Source organism: Pipistrellus kuhlii, unplaced genomic scaffold (genome assembly GCF_014108245.1).
Source record: "Pipistrellus kuhlii isolate mPipKuh1 unplaced genomic scaffold, mPipKuh1.p scaffold_m20_p_1, whole genome shotgun sequence".
Taxonomy (NCBI): Eukaryota; Metazoa; Chordata; class Mammalia; order Chiroptera; family Vespertilionidae; genus Pipistrellus; species Pipistrellus kuhlii.
The window spans coordinates 29,743,248-29,768,339 of NW_023425404.1; the positions used below are offsets into that span (position 1 = coordinate 29,743,248).

At 42.7% G+C, this 25,092-nt stretch overlaps 2 protein-coding genes across 19 annotated transcripts in view; both read left to right on the forward strand.

The window, feature by feature from the left end:
• MAP4K5 (mitogen-activated protein kinase kinase kinase kinase 5) overlaps window positions 1-4,809 on the forward strand; it is a 94,124-nt gene extending 89,315 nt beyond the window's left edge. For 10 of the 15 annotated variants that reach the window (XR_006741448.1, XR_006741455.1, XR_006741452.1 and 7 more), the window contains 3 exons: window positions 433-751; window positions 863-918; window positions 3,209-3,348. Coding sequence is in view for 5 of the 15 variants with exons in the window: in XM_045580940.1 (XP_045436896.1) it covers window positions 863-918; window positions 3,209-3,296 (144 nt within the window). In the remaining 10 variants the exon portion in view is untranslated. Of the gene's footprint in view, window positions 1-432; window positions 752-862; window positions 919-3,208 lie in introns of all 15 variants that reach the window. The other 5 variants (XM_045580938.1, XM_045580940.1, XM_036437341.2 and 2 more) reach the window with 1 other exon arrangement.
• An 8,984-nt stretch (window positions 4,810-13,793) lies between these two features.
• Window positions 13,794-25,092, forward strand: part of CDKL1 (cyclin dependent kinase like 1) — a 47,757-nt gene continuing 36,458 nt past the window's right edge. Inside the window, exons 1-2 of one of the 4 annotated variants that reach the window (XM_045580989.1) lie at window positions 13,794-13,933; window positions 15,170-15,421. In XM_045580989.1, coding sequence (XP_045436945.1) covers window positions 15,254-15,421 — 168 coding nt within the window. In that variant the 5' untranslated portion in view covers window positions 13,794-13,933; window positions 15,170-15,253. Of the gene's footprint in view, window positions 13,934-14,210; window positions 14,403-14,846; window positions 14,979-15,169; window positions 15,422-25,092 lie in introns of those variants that run through there. The other 3 variants (XM_045580987.1, XM_045580983.1, XM_036437429.2) reach the window with 3 other exon arrangements.

Sequence of the window (25,092 nt, forward strand, 5' to 3'; positions counted from 1 at the left end):
TACACATTGCATTCTGAAGTTATTTATTATATGTTCTTAAAGCTGATATATTTTTAAAGTATGATACTTTGTAAAACACTGTGTAATAAGAAGCGAGAATTCTGTGATCCGTCTGCAATGTTAAGACAAGGACTCAAGTGTAGGTAGTTTATTTAGGAGTAGATACCAGAAAACAAGTGATGGAGTGAGGAGTGTAAAACAGAGGGGCAAAAAGCCAATACAGAGCACAGTAATAAATGGTTCCACTATGGGCAACCAGGGCTTAATCCCATACCGCCCACTGAGGACAGTGTAGAATATTCCTCAGAATTGACTCAGTTGAAGGTGCATTTATACACCATCTGCTGTCCCTTTTGGCTAAGGTTTTCCCTGGGAGTGTAAGCTCCCCACATTTTGGTATAGTACCTGTGCTTGACTGAGTGCCTTCTACAGCTTTGGAGAAGACAGAGCAGAGACCACCGGGTACGCTGGTGTCAGACCTGGCACATGGCGTGTTTACCGCAGCTCTGCTGGAATCTGCACTCTGACACCAGGCAAGAGCAGGAACTCTGCCATCGCAAACCGGGGTCTGCCAGTTCTATAACCTTAAGCAAGTTACTTAACCTCTGCACATCTTCGTGTTTTTTCCTATCTAGTAATGCGGGGATTATAATACAAAGTGCCTGACCCATAACAGATGTTTTCATAAATGTTTTATTTCTACTAATAGATGGTCAAAAGGTAATTCCTAAAATTTATTTCATTTGAGGAAGTGAGTCTATCAGAAACTATAATTGTTTAATACTTGCTCTATCTAAATGATTTTTAAATTATTTAAGTAATATGGGGATAAAGTATTACTAATAGGTATTTTCTCTCATAGGTTACCCAAGAGATTTCAGATGAAACAAGAGTTTTCCGCTTACTAGGATCAGACAGGTAAAGAGTGTGGTTGTTTTAATTACCAAAGGAGTTTGGGGATTGTGTTCTTAAATACTGTCAGATAACTCTTAGAAGATTTTTCAGCATCTTTATTGATAGAGAGAATAGTATTTTAATCAATTGATTAATCAACCTTTTATCATAGAGATAGTTATACACAGCCAAGACAAAATGTGTTAATATAGGTGTTTATGTATCTAGTACCAGGACATATTTCATTTCAGGCTCCTTTGTTTTCATCATTTCTTTCTAGCTTTTTACCTTCTACTAATTATTATTATATAAATCCAACAGAATATGTACCCCCCTGGCATCTGCTTTTATATCAGAACCTATTCAACTCATTTTCTGAGGTCAGTCTAAATTAGGAGGAATTATGTGGATCTCTGTGATAAAAATTAAAGACAAATTCCAAAACTGTGCCATCTTAGAAAAATTTTAGTAGTTTTTGTTCCCCAAAGTCTATGTTGTCTACCTCAACAACTAATAAAACACCCGTTCCTACATCAACCAAAGAACTTGTATGCATATATACATAACCCATGGACACAGACAACAGGGTGCTGAAGGTCTGGGGGACAGGATGGGGGCTAGCTAGAAGGGGTCAATGGGGGGGAAGGGGACATAGGTAAGTAATACTTACAACAAGAAAGACTCAATTTAAAAATAAACACTCCTTTCTATTTTCTCAACAACAATTGTTACTGCAGCAAAATTGACTAATAGTATGCATTAGTCCTAAGTTGAGGATTGAGAACCTCAGGTCTTCAAGTTCAGTCTAGTCACAAAATAATTGCTTAAATATTACACACTTAAGGAAAGGGGGGATGGAGTTGTGACCCTATAAAAATTTTTAGGAGACTTTTTTAAGGAGAAAAAAATATTTTTTTGAAAAATGGTAACTAATGAGTAGAAAAGGTAAGCCCATAGAGTAGGGGTGTCGAACTCAATCAGAGAAGGGGCCAAAATCTAAAATCCAGCCTAAATCGCAGGCCGAATGGTTTACTGAACAGTCATAAACTGTCATTGTGATGGAAACGCAGCGGAGTGCAGTGATGACAGCGCGATGCGGGCCACATTGCAAGGCCTGGCGGGACGGATTTGGCCCGCGGGCCTTGTGTTTGACACATGTGCCATAGAGCATAGCAACTTAGTAATTAGTTCTGGTGGGGGGGGGGGGGGGGGAAGAATTTGAGGAGCACCTGGTTAAAGACACTAAAATGGGAGGCTCTTTGCTTCTCCAGGAAGGCTGACAAAAGAATTGTGGGTCATCCAATAATCCTGGCATAAATGGCACCTAAACAAGACAGTCAGAAAAAATTCTGCTTAAGCCATTTCTCTTAGTTATGTATTTCCTTCCACCTCCCCCACCCCTGAACCTTCTCCTTCAACTATTCCCTTTGACTTTCTCCATTCTGTCACAATTTTCCCTAAAAAAAACTTTTTTCTTCAGATCATTGCCTTATTCTCTTTATCTTACTTGAGCATCTCTTTGATTTCATGATTTATTTTTTTTATTTTATGTAAAAATATTAATAATGGTTAACTAGGTAATTGGGTTATAGGTAATTTTATTTTCTGCTTCTACTTTTCTGCAATACATAATGCAAAGTACATATTACTTTTTATTGTTTTATTACAAAAGTAGTACTATACTAGTTGTAGAAAACTCATACACTAGAAAAATTCCCCCTCCAAGACTTTTTTCTGTTCATGGGTACATTATTTTTTATTCTCTTTTCAAACCCCTCAACAATAGTGTAAATCCTATGGTATGGCACTTTATTGAATTTTCTTCCTATTGGTCCTTTTCTGAACTCTTTCCTTAACCTTGTTCCATGGACAAAGGAGTTAGGCCACACTTTATACTTTTTTAAAAAAAAATTTTTTTAAATACCTTGAACAGTTTGAATAGGTGTCTCATAGAAATCATGTTTTATCCTCAGCTCTTCTTCCACCCCCTTCTTCTTAGCGTATTTTCTAAAACTATTTATTTATAACTTTCATTGGCATATGAGTAAGCCAATTTGGTGTAGTTGGAATAAGAGAATGAGACTTTCCTAAAAGGTTTTCAATACTTTTTATACATAAATTCATCAATTCTTACTCAGTTTTGTTTTTAAATTATAAAATGTAAAGCTGAACTTAACTGTGCTATGTCTGTGATCTTTATGCAATCTTATGAGAATGTAAACAATGGTATTCTTTCCGGGTTTGATGTTAGTATTGGAAGCTGCAATCTCTGTCTTTACTCTTACACAAAACTTTTGTTTTGGTTTAATTGCAGGGTTGTCGTTTTGGAAAGTAGGCCAACAGAAAACCCTACTGCACACAGCAATCTTTACATCTTGGCTGGACATGAAAATAGTTACTAAGCAACAGAAACTGATCCCAAATGACAGGAAAATGAATATATTCCGTTAAAAGCAAAAATATCTTAAGGGAATTCAGTACAAACTACACTATGATTTGCTTTAACTGTTATGGGTTATATCTCAAATGATCTGTACTTTAAGGTAGAATTCAATATTTTCTGTAGCTGGAAACAGCTGTTTTATCTCTTGCCACTGTGTGGTGGTTATATCAAGTTTGCTTAATAAAAGCTATGAGATAAATAGTCCTATAGTTCCAGGAAGCCCAGTCTTTTTTAAAAAAATGTTTGTAACAGGGGTGTCATATTTTTAGATAACAACTTGTGCTTATCTTCAAGGAGATAAATTTAATGACAGTTTTCTCATTTTATATCATGTTTTATTCCTTCTTAATGAACATAATTTTATAAAGAAATTATCAAATAAGCCTTTCACTTTTACATTGGCTATTCTGTATGTTTTTGTAAAATAGAATATTTAATCCTTATTTATTAATCTCTTGCTGGAGTGGTGTAATGTTATCTAACTTTTAGCAAAGGAGGGTTGCAGAGCAGCTTACATTTTTTTATGATGTATAAAAATTTTGTTTACCTTTTAAGAGTAGTAAGAGGGTTTAAAGCAGTGTGTTTGGAGGTTCAATACATACATGCAATTTTGTTTAACACAAGTATTTTATAAAACAATATTATCCAGAATTGCCTTAAAGTGAATTTTGTGTTTTCAACTACAAATAGCTGTAAGGGGTCATACAGAAGATACTGATGATGGTTGAAATATTATTAGAAGAGGTATGTATGTAGATACGACAACCATGTGTATGTATTCTTGACAAGCAGTATAATATATCTGTGATTTTTTTTTTTACAGTAGGGATAATGCATAAAAATTAACCATATATATTATCCCTTGATGTGTGTGTTGGGGGGGGGAGTATTTAACTGCCCATGATATGTAATTCACATATACTATACCAGAGGGGACACTGTAAAGCAACTACATGTGTAATGTTGGGTCTTTCACATATGTAGGTGTTCATTTTGAGTAGGTTTAAGAAAAAAGTTTTACGTGAAATTGAATTCCTCATGGGATAGTATAAATAAGCATTATAAAAACCAATATTCTAAAAATAGGAAATAATGCCATTTTTTAGTTTACATCTCTTTTGCTATTGTTAGTGTCACCTTGGTACCTGGTGTTTTCATGCATTCACTGAAGGCAGTTAACATTGAGATGATGAACAAGGAGTTAGCAATAGCAAACTACTGATTTATTTTGAGCAATTAATTACTTGAGAGAAAAACAGTATAACTATCTCATTTGGCCGTTAGCAATTTTGTAAAATATGTATTATCATCTCTGTTTTTAAATGGGGAAATAAGAAGTTAGCAGGTTAACAGACCCAGTTCACACAGCCAGTTAGGGGTTGAGCCAGACCATGAGTCTTGTGACTCTGTTCTTTTCATTATGCAGTATGCAAACAATAAAATGTTATGCAAATAAAGTATTTAAAAATGCACGTATGATTTCAGTAAGTGTGTGGCTGTTTATTTGGGGTATGTTCATGGGGATCCTGGACTGAAGAACACTGGATGGATATAATAGATGGGAGGGGACCATACTCAAAACAGGAAATATTTGCATACTGAATACCAGTATCCTCCTCCTCTCACTGAATCCTGGCAGCCTCATCTTCCCATCCCACAATATTGGAAGAATCTTCTCTGTGCTATCTGGCCAGTGCAAGAGGAAAGAACTACATCAGGTGTCCTAGCTAAACTACCCAGCTGGATAACCCCACAATGATCATCACAGTGACAAGATCTGCTATGTTTCCAAAGAAAAAGGGCAGGTCAAATACCAAGGAACAAGAAACAGCAGCTTCAAATTTCAACAGAAGCAGTGCCTTCAGTATTCTGGATTCAAATAAACTATTAAACCTAAGAGTAAAATGAAAACATTTTTAGCTGAACAAGGTCTTGAAACCTTTACTTTCCACAGAATCTTTCCCAAATAGGCTCCTTAACTATCAAAGAATGCCCTTAGACAGCTGAAAGAGGAAGAAAGAAATCTGAGCTTATATTAAACTAAAATCAATGGGGAAAATATCCTCCAGTGAGGATTAACAGCAAAAAAGATTCAGCCCAGCTGGTGTGGGTCAGTGATTAAGCACAGACCTACCCACCAAGAGGTTTCCTATTCAGTTCCCAGTCGGCACATGCCCACATTGCATGCAGACGAACCCCAGTTGGGGGCCGTGCAGAAGGCAGCCCATCAATATTTGTATGTCTGTTCCTCTTTCTAAAAATCAATAAAAACATAATTTTTAAAAAGATTCAGTGTGATCTCAGCAGACATTGTATGGAAATCGATAAGCTGATTCTCAAATTATATAAAATTAGAGACCTGGTGCATGAAAATTAATGCACTGGAGGGGGCTCCCTCTGCTGGGCCCCCCCTCTCACAGTCTGGGAGCCCTCAGGTGGGAGATAACCCAGTGATCAGGGGAAAGTGACGTCCCGCATCACATCTCTGCTGCTGCCACTGCCGGCAGCACAAGCCTCAGCCAGCCCTGGGGGGCTGAGGGGCCTGGGGGACTCAGGAGGCAGGCAAGTGGGGCAGCCAGACCTGCCTAGGGTGGGCCTGTCCATGCCACATGCCTGCTATTACTGGCCCTGAACATACCATCTAATAAAGAGGGAATATGCTAATTGACCATCACACCCTCACAAAAATGGAGGTGCCATATAAAAAAGTTATATTAATGAGGGATGAGGACATTTTATGTTGTCTGGGCCCACATATAAAGTCAAGAGGAAAGGTTCTTATTTTATTTAAATTAACTCTCCAGTATTTACTTTGATTCACCGGGCTTTACTATCCCCAGATAAGTAGTGTTGTGGGGTAGGAGGGAGTTACTTACATGCCTGGTTTTGTAGTGTGTAGCAGTGCCTGGTCAGGAGGACCTTGGCTGGCACCTGCCTCCTCTTTAGGTTGCTGTGTATCAGGAGGTCGGCTCTCATCATCAGCTCCCTGGAGCATCTGAAGACAGAGGTCCTTTTTTAAGGTGTTCTTCGTTGTCACAACTCCATCCGCCACTGGCGGGTGGGCTTGGGCCTGGTGGAGCTGGGTCTGAAGCCTGTCTTCAGCCCTGGGTGGCCGGGTGGCCTTGTCACAGCCTCTCACAGCCTCAGCTGCTGCTTTTATAAAACGGGGCACTTCATCATCCCAACCAGGAAGTCAACCCAACCATGTACGATGGTTATAATGATTAGAGATAATGTGGTCAATGACCCCAACTCGTAAGTGCCCCTAAGTGGTAGTTATTAACTATTTTCTGGATGTGCCCTGGAAACTATTAACTTTCCAAATCCTCTTTAAACAGGGAAAGTAAACTCATTTCCTGAAGCAGCTTTTTAGTGTCACTTTAAAATCACAGTGACTCGACTTTCCTTTCCTTACAGGAAACATAATTGGGGGGTGGAGGGAGAGAGACGTTAAGCTTGGCTGCTGGGCTCACACTCGAATGAGGCGGCGGCATTCTCCTGCCTCCTGGGGACTGTGCTCTCGTGTCAGGGCTGCACACAGATGCAGCTGCTGAGTTCCTGTGAGAAGGAAGCATGGTGACAAGGCCCATCCTCCCTGCAGCTTAGGAGGAGGGTCCTCTGTGGAGCGTTGTAAGTGTTTTAGGCCAGTTCCCTATGTCCTGTGCAGTAACACTCAGACACCCTGACAGCCACCCTCTGTGTGTGACAGAATTTACCAGGCGACCGGAAAATACACAGGAGTACCCGGAGATACAGGAAACATTTATTTCCAGATGTTCTAGTACCGTGACTCAGGGGAGCCTGTTTCCAGATCCTGAGCAAGCCAATATGGAAGACGCGTCCTCTTTATACCCTTTGGTTTCTTTGTCCCCCAAATAAGGATCAGGCTTCCGGACCTTTCTCAGGCTTTGCAAAAAGTTCAGGGTGTTGGGATGGGGGATGTAAGACCACACTTAAGACCTGGCTGGTGGTTGTGTATTGCTCATGGTTTATGGCCTCTGTAAAATGTGAGTATTTAGGTAAATAGGTGTTGCAAGACCAGATAATTAAGGAAGGGGCAGTGACTAAACTATAGGCTAACAGGAATGTGCATTAGCGATACTTATTAACTAGGTACAGAGTCAGGCTGCTAGTCCTTCCCTCCCCCCCCCCCCCCCAAAAAAAAAAAAAAAGTCTTATTTTCCTCATGATGTGTTTGGTAGTGTTAGCAAAACGGTTAGGAGCAAAGCTTCTGGAGTCAGACTGCCTGCGTCCGGTCGCCGGCTTTGTGTCCTTACTTATCCATCCTAAACTCATGCTCCTCCTCAGCGTAACACTGACTCCTCTCCTAGGGCTGTGGTGAGGCTCGAGTATAAAATATTCTTAGCATAATGCCTGCCACGAATAAGCACTAATTAAATAGTCATTGTGTTGGCTGTTGTGTGGGCAGTAGTAATTATCTTGCACAACATCAAACACCAGTAAGAAGGCAGAAATCCTGGTCTCTGATTCCCAATCCCAGGCTCTTTCTCTGAGCATGCATTCATCTACTGAATGATTATTGCTTCCTTAAATGATTAAAATATCACAGTGCTGTCTGTTATCCAGGGACACCGAAGTATTCTCTCTGATTATGGAGAGCTACAAAAAAAAAAAAAAAAGGAATCACTGTAAGTGGAAAATAATGTTTCAGTTCTTTTACATTTGCTTGAGAAAAGAAGCCCACCTTCTTCGGCTTCCCAAGAATTATACTGCACGGGAATTATAATTCTTTGATTTCGAAACCCATTTCAGTCCTGCAAACTAAAAGGACTGCTGAGACTGACGGTATAGAGGCCGTAGTATCCTCTCTGGCGCTAAATGGTGACATCAACTGTCTCCCTTTCAAAGTTGTTCTCTTACAGTTTAATCCAACTTTCTCCAAACATAACAACTGGTGCGGCTGCAAGGCACGCTGGCTCTCCGGTTCACTGCCTGCCTGGGCGTAAATAACGGGTGCACTTGCTCCCTCCTTTAACCAGCACTGGGTTGGCACAGGCCCAGGATCCTTGGGCACCGAACCATAAAGTTAATTTTCCAGACTCACTTTGGCCTCGTGTGAACCTTAGATGAGGTGGCTCTGGAAAAGTTCGCAGTGACTTTCCTACCTCATCTTAAAACATATTCTTTTAATTGTCAAAAAGAAACATTCCCCAACATATACCATATTCTGGGGCATGAAGCAAACTTCAACAGATTTCAAAGAATTTAAATCATACAAAGGAATTGCTCTGGAAACAATAGAATTAAACTAGAAATCACTAACAAAAAAGTATTTGGAAAATCCCCAAATAGTTAGAAATTAAACAACACATTTCAAAATGACCTACAGGTCAAATAGGAAGTCTCAAGGGAAATTGGAAAATGTTTTAGCCCTGGCTGGGTAGGGTAGCTCAGTTAGTTAGAGCATTGTCTCAGTATGCCAAGGCTGGGGATTTGATTCCCCGTCAGAGCACATACAAGAAATCAACCAATGAATGCATAAATAAATGGAACCACAAATCAGTGTTTCTCTCTCTGTCTCTGAAATCAATAAATTAAAAAATAATAGAACTGTTTGAGGTGAATGAAAATGTAAATGCAATATCAATATTTTGGGGATTCATTTACAGTGGTGCTTAGAGGAAATTTTGTGGCATTAAAGGCTTAAATTAGAAAAGAAGATCTAAAATTAATAGCATAAGCTTCCATCTTTAAAAAGAAATAGGAAAAACAGGTAAAAGCAAAGCAAGCAGAAGAAAGAAAATATTAAAGAGATAAAATCAACAAAATTAAAAAACGGAAAAAACATAGATGAAATCAAATCTAAAGTTGTTTCTTTAAAAGGTCAGTAAAATTGATAAGTCTTAGTCAAACTGATCAGGAAAAAGAAGGGGGAAATTGCTAATATCAAGAATGACATAGGAAACATTACTATAGACATTAAGAAGATAATAATGTAATACTATTACATGTAAATAACATTAAAAAGATAATAATGTATAATTGTTATATATAAACAACTTTGTGCTCATAAATTCAAATATATAGATAAAATAGGCAAATTCCTAAGACACAAGCTATCAAAGCTCATTCAAGAAGAACCAGATATACTGAATAGTTCTATATTTTATTAAAGAAACAGAATTTGTAATTTAAAATAATTCAACAATGAAAACTCCAGGCTCAGGTTGCTTTTCTGGCAAATTCTACCAAATATTTAAGGAATAAATAATACCAATTTAATGTAAATGTCTCCAGAAAATATTAAAGAGAAAAACACTTTCTAACTCATTTTATGAGATCAGCATTACTCTGATACCAAAACTAGACAAAGACATTATAAGAAAACTATGGATCAATATATCTTAGTAACATTAACACAAAAATCCTCAATAAAGTATTACTAATCAACTCCAGCAATGTATCAAAATAATAGAATATCATAACTAAGTTGGTTTTATCCCAGAATGGAAGGTTAATTCAACATTTAAAAATCAATAGATAGCCAAAACTGGTTTGGCTCAGTGGATAGAGCATCAGCCTGTGGACTGAAAGGTCCCAGGTTTGATTCCGATCAAGGGCATGTACCTTGGTTGCGGGCACATCCCCAGTAGGTGGTGTGCAAGAGGCAGCTGATAATGATTCTCTCATCGATGTTTCTAACTCTCTATCCCTCTCCTTCCTCTCTGTAAAAAAATCAATAAAGTATATATTTTTTAAAAATCAATAAATACTACTGCAATATTTATGAAAAATATTTTGTTAATTAAATAAACCTTTTTCAAACAAACAAACAAACAATAAATATATTAGTGAGATCATGGCAGGAGTGGGGAGGGGTCAATAGTAGGAAAAAGGGATATTTGTAATAACTTGAACAATAAAGTTTTAAAAAATCAATCAAAACAGCCCATCCAGTGTAGCTCAGTGGTTAAGTGTTGACCCATGAACCAGATCATCATGGTTTGATTCCTCAACAGGGCATATGCCTGGGTTGCAGGCTTGACCCCAGGAGGGGGTGTGCAGAATGCAGCCAGTCAATGATTCTCTCTCTTCATTGATGTTTCTATCCCTGTCTCTATCTCCATTCCTCTCTCTGAAAACAATAAAAACATATTTTAAAATATATACATATAAATCAATCAATATAATTCACTATATCAACAGACTAAGGAAAATCATCCTTCTATATAATAAGAGGTAATATGCAATAACCCTCACACCCTCACAAGATGGGTGCCTATGAACAAGCCGACCAGGGGGTTAGTGAGGGACAACTAAATGACTGAATAAGCAGGCTGTGTGGGGCGACCAGGCCAGCAGGGGGGGCGGTAATGAGGAATGACCAGCAGCAGGGGGCAGTTGGGGACAACCAGGCCAGCAGGGGGGAAAAGTTTGGGTGATTAGGCTGGCAGGGGGGGCAGTGAAGGGCAACTAGGCTGGTGAGGGGGCAGTTGGGACAACCAGGCTGGCACAGGGGGCAATAAGGGGTGACCAGGCTGGTGGGGGGGGGGCAGTTAGGAATGACCAGGCTCGAAGGGAGGGGGAAGTTGGGGACAACCAGGCAGGCAGGTGAGTATTAACAGCCAGCAGTTCAAGATTGTGAGAGGGATGTCCGACTACTGGTTTAGGCCTGATCCCCAGCATTTGGACATTTGGACATACCTCAAGGGGTCCTGGATTAGAGAAGGTGCAGGCTGAGCTGAGGGCCCACCCCCCTTGCATACACAAATTTCATCCACTGGGCCTCTAGTCCTATATAATAAAAGGCTAATATGCAAATTGTTCCCTCTACTGGGAATTCAACCAGGATTTGGACCAGGGGGAGGGGCCAGCCGGGGAGAAGGTCTGTGGGCAGTTGGCTTCCAGCCCTACCCCCAATTGGCCAGCCAACCACCCACAACCCCTTCCCCGAGCCAGCCTGGCCCGATTGGCCCCAATCTGGGTAGGCCAGCCAGACCCCACCAGTGCACAAATCCATGCACCAGGCCTCTAGTATAATATAAAGAAAAAAAAATCATACAATCATCTCAATAGATGTAGAAACGCATTTGATAAAACTCAACATCAATTCATTATTTAAAAAACAAAAACAAAAACAAAAAAAAACCTTTTAGCAAATTGGAATTAAAGAGAAGTTCCCCAATCTAATAAAGGGCCTCTGGATTAGTTCTATTTGCTGCATAACAAATACCCCCAAAGCATAAATATCAAACATTTATTCTCTCACCGTTTCTGGAGGTGCCTCTGGCTCCAGGCCTCCCACGAGACTGAACTTACGTTTGTCAGCGGGGCGAAGTCTGTCTGAAATCTCATTGGAAGGTGGTTTGGGGCAGGGGGGAGATCTGCTTCCACGCTCACTCACAGGGTTGTTGGTAAAGCTCATTTCCTCACAGAATATCAGCCTCGTTCTTCTTGGCTGTTGGCTCCCTCAGTTCCTTGCCATAAGGCAGCTCGCCACATGGCCTCTGTTCCCTCAGAGCAAGTAAATGAGAGCCCAAGGGAATACCGGGGGGGAATGCATAGTCTCTTCCTAACCTAACCCCAGAGTGATGTCACTGCTTTTCACACATTCCGTTCCTTAGAAGCAAGTCACTAGGTCAAGTCTATACTGAAAGGAAGAGGAGCAGCAAGGGCATGAATACCAGGAAGCAGGGTCACTGAGGGCCACCTCAGGCTCCTGCCACAGCATCGACAAAGAACTCCAGCATCGTACCTAGTGGTGCAAGACTGAATGCTTTCCTCCTCAGATGGGTATAAGGACATCTGCCCTCACTACTCCTGGTTGAGTTCACACCGGAGGACCCACCAAGTGCAATAAGAAGGAGAGGGAGAGAGAGAGAGAGAGAGAGGGAGAGAGAGAGAGAGAGAGAGAGAGAGAGAGGGAGAGGGAGAGAGAGAGAGAGAGAGAGAGAGAGAGAGAGAGAGAGAGAGAGAGAGAGAGAGAGAACGCATAGCAGTTAGGAAGAACCAAAATAGTCCCTATTTGCAAGTGACATGATTGTCCACATAGAAAATCCCAAGGAATTTACTAAAACTTCCAGGTGACAAATACGCATATGAAAGACTGTTCAACATTAGTCATTAGAGAATTCCAAGTTCTAGGCACAACAGACCATTGCCCACGTGTTAAAATGGTTGGAATAAAGAGACCTGGCATGCTAAGTGCTGGCAAAGATGCAGAGGCACTGGCAGGAATGTAAAGGTGCTGTCTCTTTGGAAAACATTTTGGCAGTTACTTCAATAACATATACTTATCATATGACCCAGGTGCTGGCAGGAATGTAAAATGGCGCAGTCTCTTTGGAAAACATTTTGGCAGTTACTTCAATAACATATACTTATCATATGACCCAGCAGTACTCCTCCTAAGTATTATTTTCCCAAGAGAAATGAAAACATATGTTCCCACAAAAGACCATGTGTGAGTGTTTACGGTGGCTTGGCTGATGATCCCCCAAACTGGAAACAACTGAAATGTTCTTACGTGGGGATGGATGAACAAGCTATGGTACACCCACACAATGGAATACTTAATCAGTGATAAACAGGAATAAACTGATAAATGGAACAAAATGGGTGAATCTCAAATTATTTACGTTAGGTGAAAGAAGCCTAGCTCAAAAAGGCTACATATTGTATAACTCCATTGACATGACACTCAGGGGAAGGCAAAACTGTAGACAGAAAACACAGCAGTGGTTACCGTTCGAAAACAATTCCTGGGAGGTTCACAGATGAACTCTGTCCGCCCCTGGACCATCTAGAATCTAGATGTAAATATCTGTGTTTTCTGATGGTCTTAGGCGACCCTGCGAGGGGTTCTCAACCTGTGGGGACCCGCTGCTGTAGAGCCCAAGACCATCGGAAAACACTGATATTTACATTACGATTCATTAACAGTAGCAAAATTACAGTTCTGAAGTAGCAACGAAAATAATCTTATGGTTGGGAGTCACCACAACATGAGGAACTGTGTTAAAGGGTCGTGGCATTAGAAGATTAAGAACCACTGGTCTAGATGCTACTGCGTTGTCAAGGCAGCCACCAACCCCTCTCTCCTCCCAGCTCCTGCTCCTACCCGACCCCTGTCCTGATTTCCACGTAGTGGCATGCTGCTTGGCGGGGGACTAGCCTCTGTACTGTAGACAGTATGTTCATTCTCTCTCCTCGGCTTTACCTCCAGGGCAATGATCGAGTATTGAGGCAGTGTGCCAGTGGCAGATTATTTCATGACTTCCCCAGGTTTACTGTTTCTCCCCTCTGTGCGTAAACCGGAGCAGCAGGAGCCCCTGGGGAATAAGGAACCTAAAACAGGCAGGCTCTGTAACTCCAGCTCCCAATCAGGAGCCTGGCTGGAAGTCAACAGCCAAGGAGCACCCTCCCCTCCAAGCCAATGGAGTGAAGTGCCCACTTCCACCAATTTCGGCCACACCTCCCTCTTCATCTTTGCCTTTCTCTCCCTGTTTCTCATTCATTCATTCATTCATTCATTCATTCATTCATTCATTCAATGACTGGATGCTATGCCACTGATCAGAACCGGCACAGAAGCTCCCCTCAAGGCGTTCACAGTTTAGCAGAAAACACTGGGGAGTAAGTAATCAGCCGTTACTCGGCGTGGTGACCGCTGTGCCCTTGGTGCATGAAGAGGGGCAGGGGAGTGGGGATGGGGGTGGGGATGGGGGTGAGGATGGGGGTGGGGATGGGGATGAGGATGGGGATGGGGATGGGGGTGGGGATGGGGGTGAGGATGGGGGTGGGGATGGGGATGAGGATGGGGGTGGGGATGGGGATGGGGATGGGCGGGGGGGGGGGGGGGGGGAAATCTGGCGCAGGCGTCTTCCCGCAGCCTCCTGTCCGCAGAGGGACGAGGTGCAGGCCCAGGCCCGCGGTGGGGACCGCTCCTCAGGGGCCCGAGGACCTCCCACCCGGCCCTTCTCCGCCGCACGGACCGGGCGGCCCAGCCCAGGCCAGCGGGGGCGGGACCGTTCCCATAGGGATCCCGGGCGGCGGGGCGGCGGGGCCGGCTGGTGGGAGCGGGCCCGGCCGGCGGCCGCAGCGCGTGAGTGCGGGGCGGGCAGGGGGAGCGGGCCGGGCAGGGGGAGCGGGCCGGGCAGGGGGAGCGGGCCGGGCTGGGGGAGCGGGGCGGGCAGGGGGAGCGGGCCGGGCAGGGGGAGCGGGGCGGGCAGGGGGAGCGGGCCGGGCAGGGGGAGCGGGCCGGGCTGGGGGAGCGGGCCGGGCAGGGGGAGCGGGCCGGGCAGGGGGAGCGGGCCGGGCAGGGGGAGCGGGGCGGGCAGGAGGAGCGGGCCGGGCAGGGGGAGCGGGGCGGGCAGGGGGAGCGGGCCTGGCCGGGCCGGGCGGGCCCGGCCGCCACGTGGCGCCGCTCGGGGCGCGGGGACAGCGCATCCTCCCGGGGCCGCGGGTCCGAAAGGGCTCCCCCCCGCCCCCCCGCGCGCGCGGCGGGTCGGCGAGGCCCGGGTCCCTGAGCCCCAGGCCCGCCTCCCCTGGCGGGGCTGCGCTCCTCCCCGGAGCCGGGCGGTGTCTTCTTGCTGCGGGGAAATCAGACCCGAAATTAGAGCCGGGGAAGCCCTTGGGGAGCTCCTGTGTCTGAGATCGGATGAACTGTAACATGGAAAAGGTAGATTATCTTGCAAGTGGGCTCGCCTTAGGGTGGCGGGTTACAATTTAACTCGCAGGCACGTGTCACAGGCGGTGAAGGTGGGTTAGTTCCCCGGCTGTGGGCTGTCATCCGGCCGCGTGGCCATCGCCGAGGGGCGAGGCTTCCCCTGTCCGCTCCTCGCTCCTGAGCAGGTGCCTCCTCCGCCCCAGGTCCCGCCCGCCCAGAGCAGCGTGAGCCCAGCGACACTGTCAGACTATGTGAAGAGCCCCTCCGCGGAGATCTGTTCCTCCGTGATGGAGAGGTATGAAAAAATCGGGAAAATTGGCGAAGGATCCTACGGCGTTGTTTTCAAATGCAGAAACAGGGACACGGGCCAGGTGGTGGCCATCAAGAGGTTTCTGGAATCAGAAGATGACCCTGTCATCAAGAAAATCGCCCTCCGAGAAATCCGCATGCTCAAGGTAATGGATTCTTTCCAAGTGAATGTTCAGGGGTAAAAAAAAAAAAAAAAAAAAAAAAAATATCCGGGGCATGTCATGTTAAATAAATGCCTTGTGATGTGGTTACATCTCCTTCCTTCATGGCCTTTGGATACAAGTGGGGCGTCTGAGCACAAGATGCCAATTATATAAGGAACTAGAAAGCAGAAGTGGGCAAGGTGGTATTCCCTTTCAGAGATGCTGTGGGGTAGTTTATGTTCCTTTCCAGTGGCTTCTCTTCTCTGTCACCTGTAGCGCTGGTCCTTCAAGGGCCATCCACTTTGACTGATAGAACAAGAGCACGCATGGTTCTTACACCCCGAGGCTGACTTCTGTGGATGGTCTTAGTCCATCAAGAGAATTGGTCATTCACCTGTTTTCCAATTGTTAGGAGGCTGACAGGTTCTCCTTACACCTCACATTTAGTTACTGCTGAGCATCGTGTTGTCCTGCCTCAAAAAGTGAAAGGATCGCTTTTAAGATGTTTATTAGTTAACCCTAGGAGACCATGATTTCAAACAGGGGCAGGGGGGATTGTTTATTGCAAGCTAAAACTATTTTTTTCCTCTCATGGAAAGATGCTTCCTCTCTGAATTCCTGTGAAGATGAACCCAAACTGCAAGGTAACCCGTGACATGTAATGAATGTGGTGGAGGTTAGCCTGGTTTTAAATAGCACCTGTGTTCTGACATGTGGACTAACTATGACAAGGAAAGAGCCACTCTGGGGGAGATGATGGACACTCGGGATTTTCTCCGTTTCCCCAGGCCTCTCGGAAAACCTCTTCTTTCCCCCAGGAAGTGGGTGTGTGGGCTGATCTCTGGGTAAGGATCCTGAAGGGGAGCAGCAGCGGCTTTGGATGGAGTGGATCCTGGGAACACTTTCTTCATTCGGCTCAGGATGCTCTTTACCTGGATGTTATCTGTTCTGAGAAGACACTTCCAACCAGCCCTCTTCCCGCAGTGCTCCCCTCAGGAGGGGTGAGCCCAGCAGTGTTCGGTGCTCACCGCCTGGGCCCCTCTGTCCCGCCTCCCCTCTCTGCACAGGGAGAGGTTCTCCCCATTTCTCTTGGGCCAGGGGACAGGTTTACACTTTCTCAGGCTTTCCTACAGGAGACGGTGATCATTGCATTTCAAAGGGTTCCTTTACTCCAAAGAAAAGAACGTTTCCTTCTAGTGGAGAGAGAGCGCCTGCTCCTGATTCTGAAGGTCACCCGCGATGCTTCTGAAATCTCTCACCACTCTTTAGGATTAAGGTGTTTACAGGTGTAGCTCCCTTAATTACCGGACTTCCTCCGGAATGGGGACCTCGCCTCTGTATCTCTGTATCAAATGTACTTGGCATTTAGTAGGCCTCCAGGAAGTCTTATTGTTGTGTGTTTTTTTAAAAGGGTTTAAAAAATAAGCTCTTGGGAAGGGGAGATGTTGCCAATAAGTTGGGGAGTCAGAGCTGCTCTCTTGAATAACTGAATATTGATGTGCTCTAAGGGGAGAGTTGTGTGCACAGCACCCCACCCTCCAAAATCAAGTGCACAGATGTAGACTCCCCTATCTGTATGAGGCGATGGGACTAGATTTCTGTAGAGACTGTCCCTTTAAGCCTCAACTTTTCAGAATTCTGTGATATTGCTAACACCATTATGGTACTTTGCTGAATAAGTGAATTGAGGGTATATTGAATAAAGTCATATTTTCCATTTATTTTCTCAGTAACTATTTATAGAGCCCCATTGTGCCTAAAACATGTTACACCAAGTTGCACGCCCTTTCAGATGTTAGCTTGTGGAAGGGAAGTCATTTCTTCTCGGCTCTCACTCAGGGTAGACTGGGCTCCTAATGGGCAGGCCTGTGCCATTCACCTGGTGTCTCCATGCCTGGCAAGAACCCTTTAAATGTCTGTTGAATAATGAAAACAAAGTGTTAGACTTTGAGATGTTTAGGGAAGCATGGAATGAGAAAGAAAGCATTTGGGGCAAACAGTCTATCCAGGGAGAAGGTGTGAGTGGAAAGCAGTATGTTGAGGGGCACAATTAGTAACTCCAGACTTGGACAAGATGCCTGCTGGGTGCCAACAGGCCAGGTAGAGGAGGAAAGGAAGCCAGGTCCAATGGGAGGGAGTGGGAGCACTTTCCTGGGAACACAGGTCTGGCCCTGGGATGTGATGGCTAGCACATGGCCGTACCTGGGTCCCAGCCGGCCTTTGGGGATTGGAGCCGGAGAACAGGAAATTGGCGATAGAGAGGAGAGAGGCAAGTGTTTTAGGGTGTCATCTGAACTGGAATTGAAGGCAGGGCTTAAGTGCTCATGGGAAGGAGAAGTACTGAGCTGTGAGCAAAACACAGTTCCCTGGGCCAGGGGAAGGCTGCAGCTCAGTGACTCGGAGAGTTTAAGTTCCTAGGTGCTCTTTGAATGTCCCTCACAGAGCTGGTGAGGTCAGGAGCTAGGGGCCAGGAGGGCTACGTCTGAAGGTACTCCAGTGACCTTAGCCAACGCAGGTGAGGACAGCAGGTGCTCATCACCTGGCTGCCCCCATTATATAAGGAAAGCCAGAAGGATAGGTCAAGGCTAGATGTAGAGGACTTTGAATGCCAAGCTAAGGGAAGCTAGTCAAGTGTTTGTTTTATTTTGTTGTTTTGTTTGTTTGTCATTTGTGGATATTTGGATTTCATGGACCAGTAATGTTTCAAAAAAAATTTTTGTTATTGTTATTTTTACAGATTGGGATAGGTTGCCAGCATTTTAATCCTCAGCCAAGGATATATGTTTATTTTTTCAATTTATTTGAGAGAGAGAGGAAGTGAAGGGTGGATAGAGAGAGAGAGAGAGAAACGTTGATGTGAGAGAGGAACATCAATCAGTTGCTTCCCATAAGTACCCTGACTAGGGATCAAACTCAGAACCTAGGTATGTGCCCTGACTGGGAATCGAACCTGCAGCCTTTTGGTGTACAGAACAATGCTACAACCACCTGAACCACCTGGCAAGGCAAGGTTTTCAACATTTTAAAACACCAACTACCAGCAACTATCATACTTCATAAATAGAGGGACATTTTAGTATTTTTTTAAAAAAAACCAAAAACTAGGAAAAACACAGTCTTTTTTTTTTTTTTTTTTGAAAAAAGCAATCTTTTCCAAAAGAGAGTTGACAACTATAAATAACATTTATGTACACTCATTTCTCTGATGTATTTGTGTTCAGTTTGTGTGTATGTGAGTATGTATGTGCCATTGCCCTTATTTTTCTCACTTCATTATCTGTTGATGAAAATGGCACATCATTTGTTTTGTGAAGCCTGAATCTCATGAAACTAAGCACTATGTCCGGAACAAGAGTCTCCATATCAGGTAATGTCCTGCTCAATAGGATCTGTATCTGATACAACAAAAAAACAGTACAAAAGAATTGAACGGTGTCTTAGAGTCTGTAGTAGAATTTGGTCTGTATCAATCCTCAGAGAAGTCCTAGAGTATCTGTTTTTAAAACTGTTCATTGAACAATTTAAAGCCACTCTCAATAGTTGCTATTGAACTCTTAAAAATATGTTTCCTCCTAAGCAGATATGACTGTAGAAATTAATTGTCCAGCAGTTGGCTTTGTAATTTTTAAGGCAGGGTATCTATAATGCTTCTAATTTTTGGTTTGATAGCATATATGAAAATGTCACTGTCCATTCAATGCTTTTGAAGATGATAATTATTATCAAGAAACCTATTTTGCTAATATTTTTAGAAAAAAAATTTTTCTGAAAATTTGAAACACTTTCAAATGCATTATTTTGTGCCATTTGAAAAAAAATGGGTGGTACATTTTTATGATAGTATTTGTACTAATAAACTGCTTCTTAAACTAAATATAACCATTCTTCACCAAAAGGTCCTACTGCAGTCAACCTTTTAATTTTTAATTAGATTTTATTCAGGTTAGATAATTAGGCTTTATTAAAAAAATAACAGTTGCTTCAGTTAAAATCAGTCAACTCATAACCTACTCTAAGAACAAATTAGCTTCTCTTCTAATGACAGTAATAAAATTATACTGCAATACCTGAGCTCAAAGCAACTATTCTACCCTTTCTCAAACTCATTTTCTTTTTTAAATTAAATTTATTAATAAGTTTATGTAAGTTTCAAGTGTACAATTCTAAAATAAATCACCTGTACATTGCAGTGTGTGCTCACAATTCAAAATTTGGTCTCCTTCCGTCACCATATATTTGACCACCTTTACCCACTTCAACTTCTCCCCACCTCTCTTCCCCTCTGGTAACCACCATACTGTGTTCTGTGTCAGTGAGGTTTTGTTTGTTTGTTTGTCAAACTCATTTTCCATTGTGGAAAAATAAAAGGGAAAAATTCAAAGTTTTGAGTTAGTGCTTTGATGAAACACCAGTGCATAATCTAGTTGACAAATGTTCATTTGGCAAGTTTTTACAGAACTCTTGCTATGTACCAGGCACTATTCTTGGCCTGTTTTCTCATAGGAAAGGAGAGACTGACATTAAACAAACAATTATATGTCAAGTGGTGAGAAATAAAACAAGATAAGAGAGAAAGAGTAATGGAGGGGCTTGCTTTTTATTTAGGGTGGTTAGGAAAAGCCTCTCCGAATAATGACATTTAAACAGAGACTAAAAGGAAATGTGAAGAGAGGACTCATTAACTATCTAGGAGATGAGCTTCCAGGCAGAGGGAACAAGTACAAAGGCCCAAAGCAGGGTCAAGTGATGGTTCTATGCACGTTCTCGTGTGTTTTAGGTGGAGCAAATAGGTCAGTGTGTCTGGAGCAGAGTAAATAAGGATGAGGAGGCTCATGGGAGAAGAAATTAAAGAGGTAAGGGGGTCAGGCATGAGGGCCTTGTGGGCCATGGTAGGGCCTGTGGATTTTACTTCGAGTGTTTTGAGTAGAGAGGTGCCTTAGCATATCTTATATCCTAGAAGGATTCCTCTAGCTGCTGGTTCCTCGGTCCACAGTCAGGAAGATCACTTAGAAGACTTTCAGAGTAATCATAGGGTCAGAGTGGTAGGGTGGTGGTGGTCAGATTCTAGATTTATTCTCAGAGAAACGCATAGAGGAGTCTGGTGGTTAGATGAGGAGCCAAGTATGACTCCAGTGTACTTGACTTGATTAACTGGAAAAGCAAAGAGATAGGGAGAATGAGGTACAAATTTGGGAGGAAGGAAATCAATAGTTCTCTTTTGTATATGTTACATTTGAGATGTGAATCCAAGGAGGCTGCAGGTAAGCCTAGGATGGTGGCTTGCAATTAATGTGCAAGTCTGGCCTTAAGGGGAAAGTCCAGGATGCAGATATTCAGTTGGGAGACATCACATAGCAATGGTAATTAAAGCCATGAGACTGGGTCACCATAGGGAATAAATAAACCAATATCAAAGACTGAGCCCTGGAGCTCCAGCATCTGGACTATTACTGCCCAGTGAAGATGTTGAAATTGTTAAAGACTTTGCTTACCGTGGTTCAGTCGTCAATTCAAATGGAAACTGCAGGCAAAAAATCAAGAAAAGGCTGAGACTCAGAAGGCAGCAACGGAAGAATTAGGAACAGTCCCCACAAAGATGTGTCATTGGAGACTAAAGCTAAGATCATCCACACCCTCACATTCCCAATCACTCTGTACAGAGGTGGAAGTTGAACAGTGAAGAAGGCTGATAGAAAAATATTGATTTGTTTGAAATATAATGTTGGAGGGGAACTCTACACATACCCTGGACCTCCAAAAAGATGAATAAGTGGGTCATGGAGAAAATTAATTCTAAAACATTGTTGGAGGCAAAAATGACAAAACTGAAGCTGTTCTACTCCAGGCACTTCCTGCGAAGGCAGGGTTCTTTGGAAAGGTCAGTAATGCTGGGGAAATGGAAGGCAGCAGGAAAAGAGGAAGACCAAATATGAGATGGATTGACTTCACAGAAGAAGCCACAGGCGTGAGCCTACTGGGGCTGAGTCGGGCTGTTGAGGACAAGACTTTGTGGACGTCACTCATTCCTAGGGTCCCTCAGAGTCAGAGCTGATGCAATGGCACAAACACACACATCACCCCCACAAGGAAGAACATTGATCCTTGGGATAGGAGGCAAAAAAGTCCCACTTTTGTATTCTCTAAAGCACAGATATACAAACAAAACATATCCAGGTATAAAGTATATTTGTGGTATTAACATTTCTTTGGGAGATGATTGGGGAAAATATGTGTAAAAAGACTTCTTCTTTGGGGGACAAATATGCAAAGATTCCTAGGGTATGAGAAGGGGAGAATGTGGAGTGTGTACTTTGTCGTCATGAATAGTAATAACCCCCATTTTCCTACTGTCTCCTCACTTTCTGTAACCTTCCTGCAGCTGTGGGCTGTGTGACTGCTGGGGACAGGAGCCATCGTCTGGTCTGGCTCAGGGCTGTGGGGTGACCTTGGGTAAGCTCCAGTGCCTCCTGGAACCTGGCCCGCCTTATCACCACGATTTATGTCTCTGTTTGGCATTGCTTTGCTGACGTTTTGCTGAGAGGAGCAGAGTACTTTTGGGCCAAATACCTACTTTAAGGCTGAAAAGGCAGGAAAATAGAGTAAAAAAAAGAGCAGTAAAAAATTGGTGCAGCCACTGCAGAAAGCAGTATGGAGTTAACTCAAAACATTAAAAATTGTACTGCTTATGACTCAGTGATTCTACTTCTGGGTATGTATCCAAAGAAACCCAACATTAATTTGAGAGAATATGTACAGCCTTATGTTCCTTACAGTGTTATTTATGATAGTCATGATTTGGAAGCAGCCCAAGTGTCTATCAGTAAATGAGTGGATAAAAAAGCTGTGGTACAGACCTGGTTGGTGTGGCTCAGTTGGTTGAGCATTGTCCTATGCACTGAAGGGTCGCAGGTTTGATTCCTGGTCAGGGCACATGCCTGGGTTTTGGGTTTGATCCCCAGTAGGAGTACATGCAGGAGGTAGCTGATAAATGTTTCTCTCTCACTTGCTCCCTCTCCCTTCCTCTCTCTCGAAAATCAATAAAAAACATATTTGTTTTAAAGAAAACTGTGGTACATGCATACAATTGAATGCTACTTGGCCACAGAAAAGAAGGAAATCTTACCTTTTGCTATAGCATTGATGGACCTACAGGGTATTATGCTAAGTGAAATAAGCCAGTCAAAGAAAGACAAGTACTATGTGATTTCACTTATATGTGGACTTTAATTAACAAAATAAACTAACAAAATAGAAACAGACTCAAATATACAGAGAATAGACTGACAGCTGTCAGAGGAGAGGGGTTTGGGAAACTGGGTGAAAAAAGCTGAAGGGATTAAGAAAAAACAAACAAAACTTATAGATACAGACAACAATATGGTGATTACCAGAGGGAGAGGGAAGTAGAAGAGGATAAAGAGGGGATAAATGATTTGGGGTGGTGAACACACAAGATGATGTATTATAGACTTGTACCCCTGAAACCTATATAATGTTATTAACCAATGCCACCCCAATAAATTCAATTAAAAAAAAAACCACAATAGCATAGGCGAGAGAATGCGGAATTAAGCACTTAATTCCCCATTCCACTGAATGCTAGCGGAGTGCCATGTGAAAGCTCTCAGCCCTAGAATCTAATTAGAGCTTTCACAATTTTTAAAGGCTTTTGCTTCCCTGATAGTAGTTTAATAATATTTCCCAACTCAATAAAAGTCTCAATGGAAAATTCTGTGACTTCTTTAAGAATTTAATCCTGCTGTTGCTAATTGGTGCTAATTTCTAGTTCCCCTCTCTTCAAGTTGTTTAGCTGGTTGAAATGGATTAGTAACATTTCTATAAGTTGTGTTAGCTCCATTCAGCATCCTCTCTTATGACTTATATGAGGTTACAAGCGCCGCTGATCACATAAATGAGTGAAACAGGTTGACCATAAGACAAGATGGAGAGGGGAGACTGGGTAACTGGAGATTTAATGTGTCATGTAAAGTGGCAGCCATGGCTCAGCTCCATAGACTGCAAGCCTAGGGGGCTAGGTTTTCAGTCTTTCTTTAAAAATCCAGAAGTCAGAATTTTATGTAAAATCTCTTTGGTTTATCCCCACAAATTTTTGTTTTGAAAACATTTTTAAAATATAAAGAAATGGTAAGAATAATACAACGAATATCTCCATATGCTTATCTAAACCCATTAATTAGCTGTTAGACATCTTCATTTCCTTTCTGTCTCTGTCAGTCACACACACACACTCACACACATACAATGCACACTCACACACACACACTTTTTTGGCCAAATTATTTTCCTAAGTATGGAGTATAACTCTCCTAGAACAAGGGCATTTTTCTATATAACTACAATATGATTTCTACACTCAAAAAATTTATCTTTGACATAATAATAGCGGTCTGTGCTCAAATTTCTCGTATTGTCCCAATAATAATTGTCTAACTATATATATAATCCAGGATCTAATCATTTACAATACATTGCATTTAGTTGTCATGTCTCTTTAGTATACCTTTAATCTAAAAGAGTTCCCCAATTTTTAAATTCTTATTTTGGTCTTTCATAATATGGCGTTTTTAAAGCATCTTGGCCAATAGTTTTGCAGAATGTGCCTCAACGTAGGTTGTCTGGCTGTTCCCACATGATTTGATGCAGGATCAAGGTTTTCAGACCAAGGGGTGCTGCATGGGTGAACTGTACCCATCACACTAGTTCTCCTCAGGAAGTGCATGATCCCATAATTGGTGCTATCAGTTTTAATCTCATGGTTAAGATGGGTCTGCCTTAATCCTCAATTGTAAAGAAACATTTCCCCTTTATAATTAATAAGTAACCTGTGGGTTTATAATTCTAAACTTGTTCCCCAATAACTTTCACCCAAGGATCCTTGCCTCAATCAATTTTAATAAGAGTTATTGTAAAATGGTAACTTTCAACAATTCTTTCTATATTCATTAGTTATGATTTTTTAGTTTAAAAAAAAAAAGGGGGGGGCTTTCCTTCGCACCCCACCCCCATCTCATACATACATTTTCTACTATCACTGTGAATTCGGGGGCTTTTTTCAACATGTTAGAAACCATCACTGTCATTATTCTTTTTGTCCTCAAATTGCACACATCTGACCACTTGGGGCTCCTGGGACGCAGGTCCTTTGTCCTGACAGAGGCCTATCATTCCTTGAGTGTGTCTTTACTGTGTGCACAGCAAAATGTCTCAGGCTCATCCTGCCCCAGCTCTGGAATCAGCCATTTCCCCAAGGAGCACAGTTTACTTCAGTGAGAATGAAATCTGACTTTAAAACATGGACAAATTGCCCTAGCCAGCTTGGCTCAGTAGATCAAGCGTCGGCCTGCAGACCAAAGGGTCCCAGGTTCGATTCCGGCTGGGGGCCAACCAATTGATGTGTTTCTCTCACATCAATGTTTTTCTCTGTCTTTCCCTCTCTCTTTAAATGATCAATGGAAAAATATCACCCGTGAGGATTAAAAACAAAAAAATAAGAACATTGACAAGTCAATTAAAAAAAAAAATTAAACACAATTCAAGACAAACAGAACACATCTGCAGACAGTGGTTGGCCTGCAGGCTTAGTTTTGGGCCTTCCGATTGTACAGCTTTCATGCCGTGCACACGTCATGAGAGGATCAGTTTGCCGCCCGTTA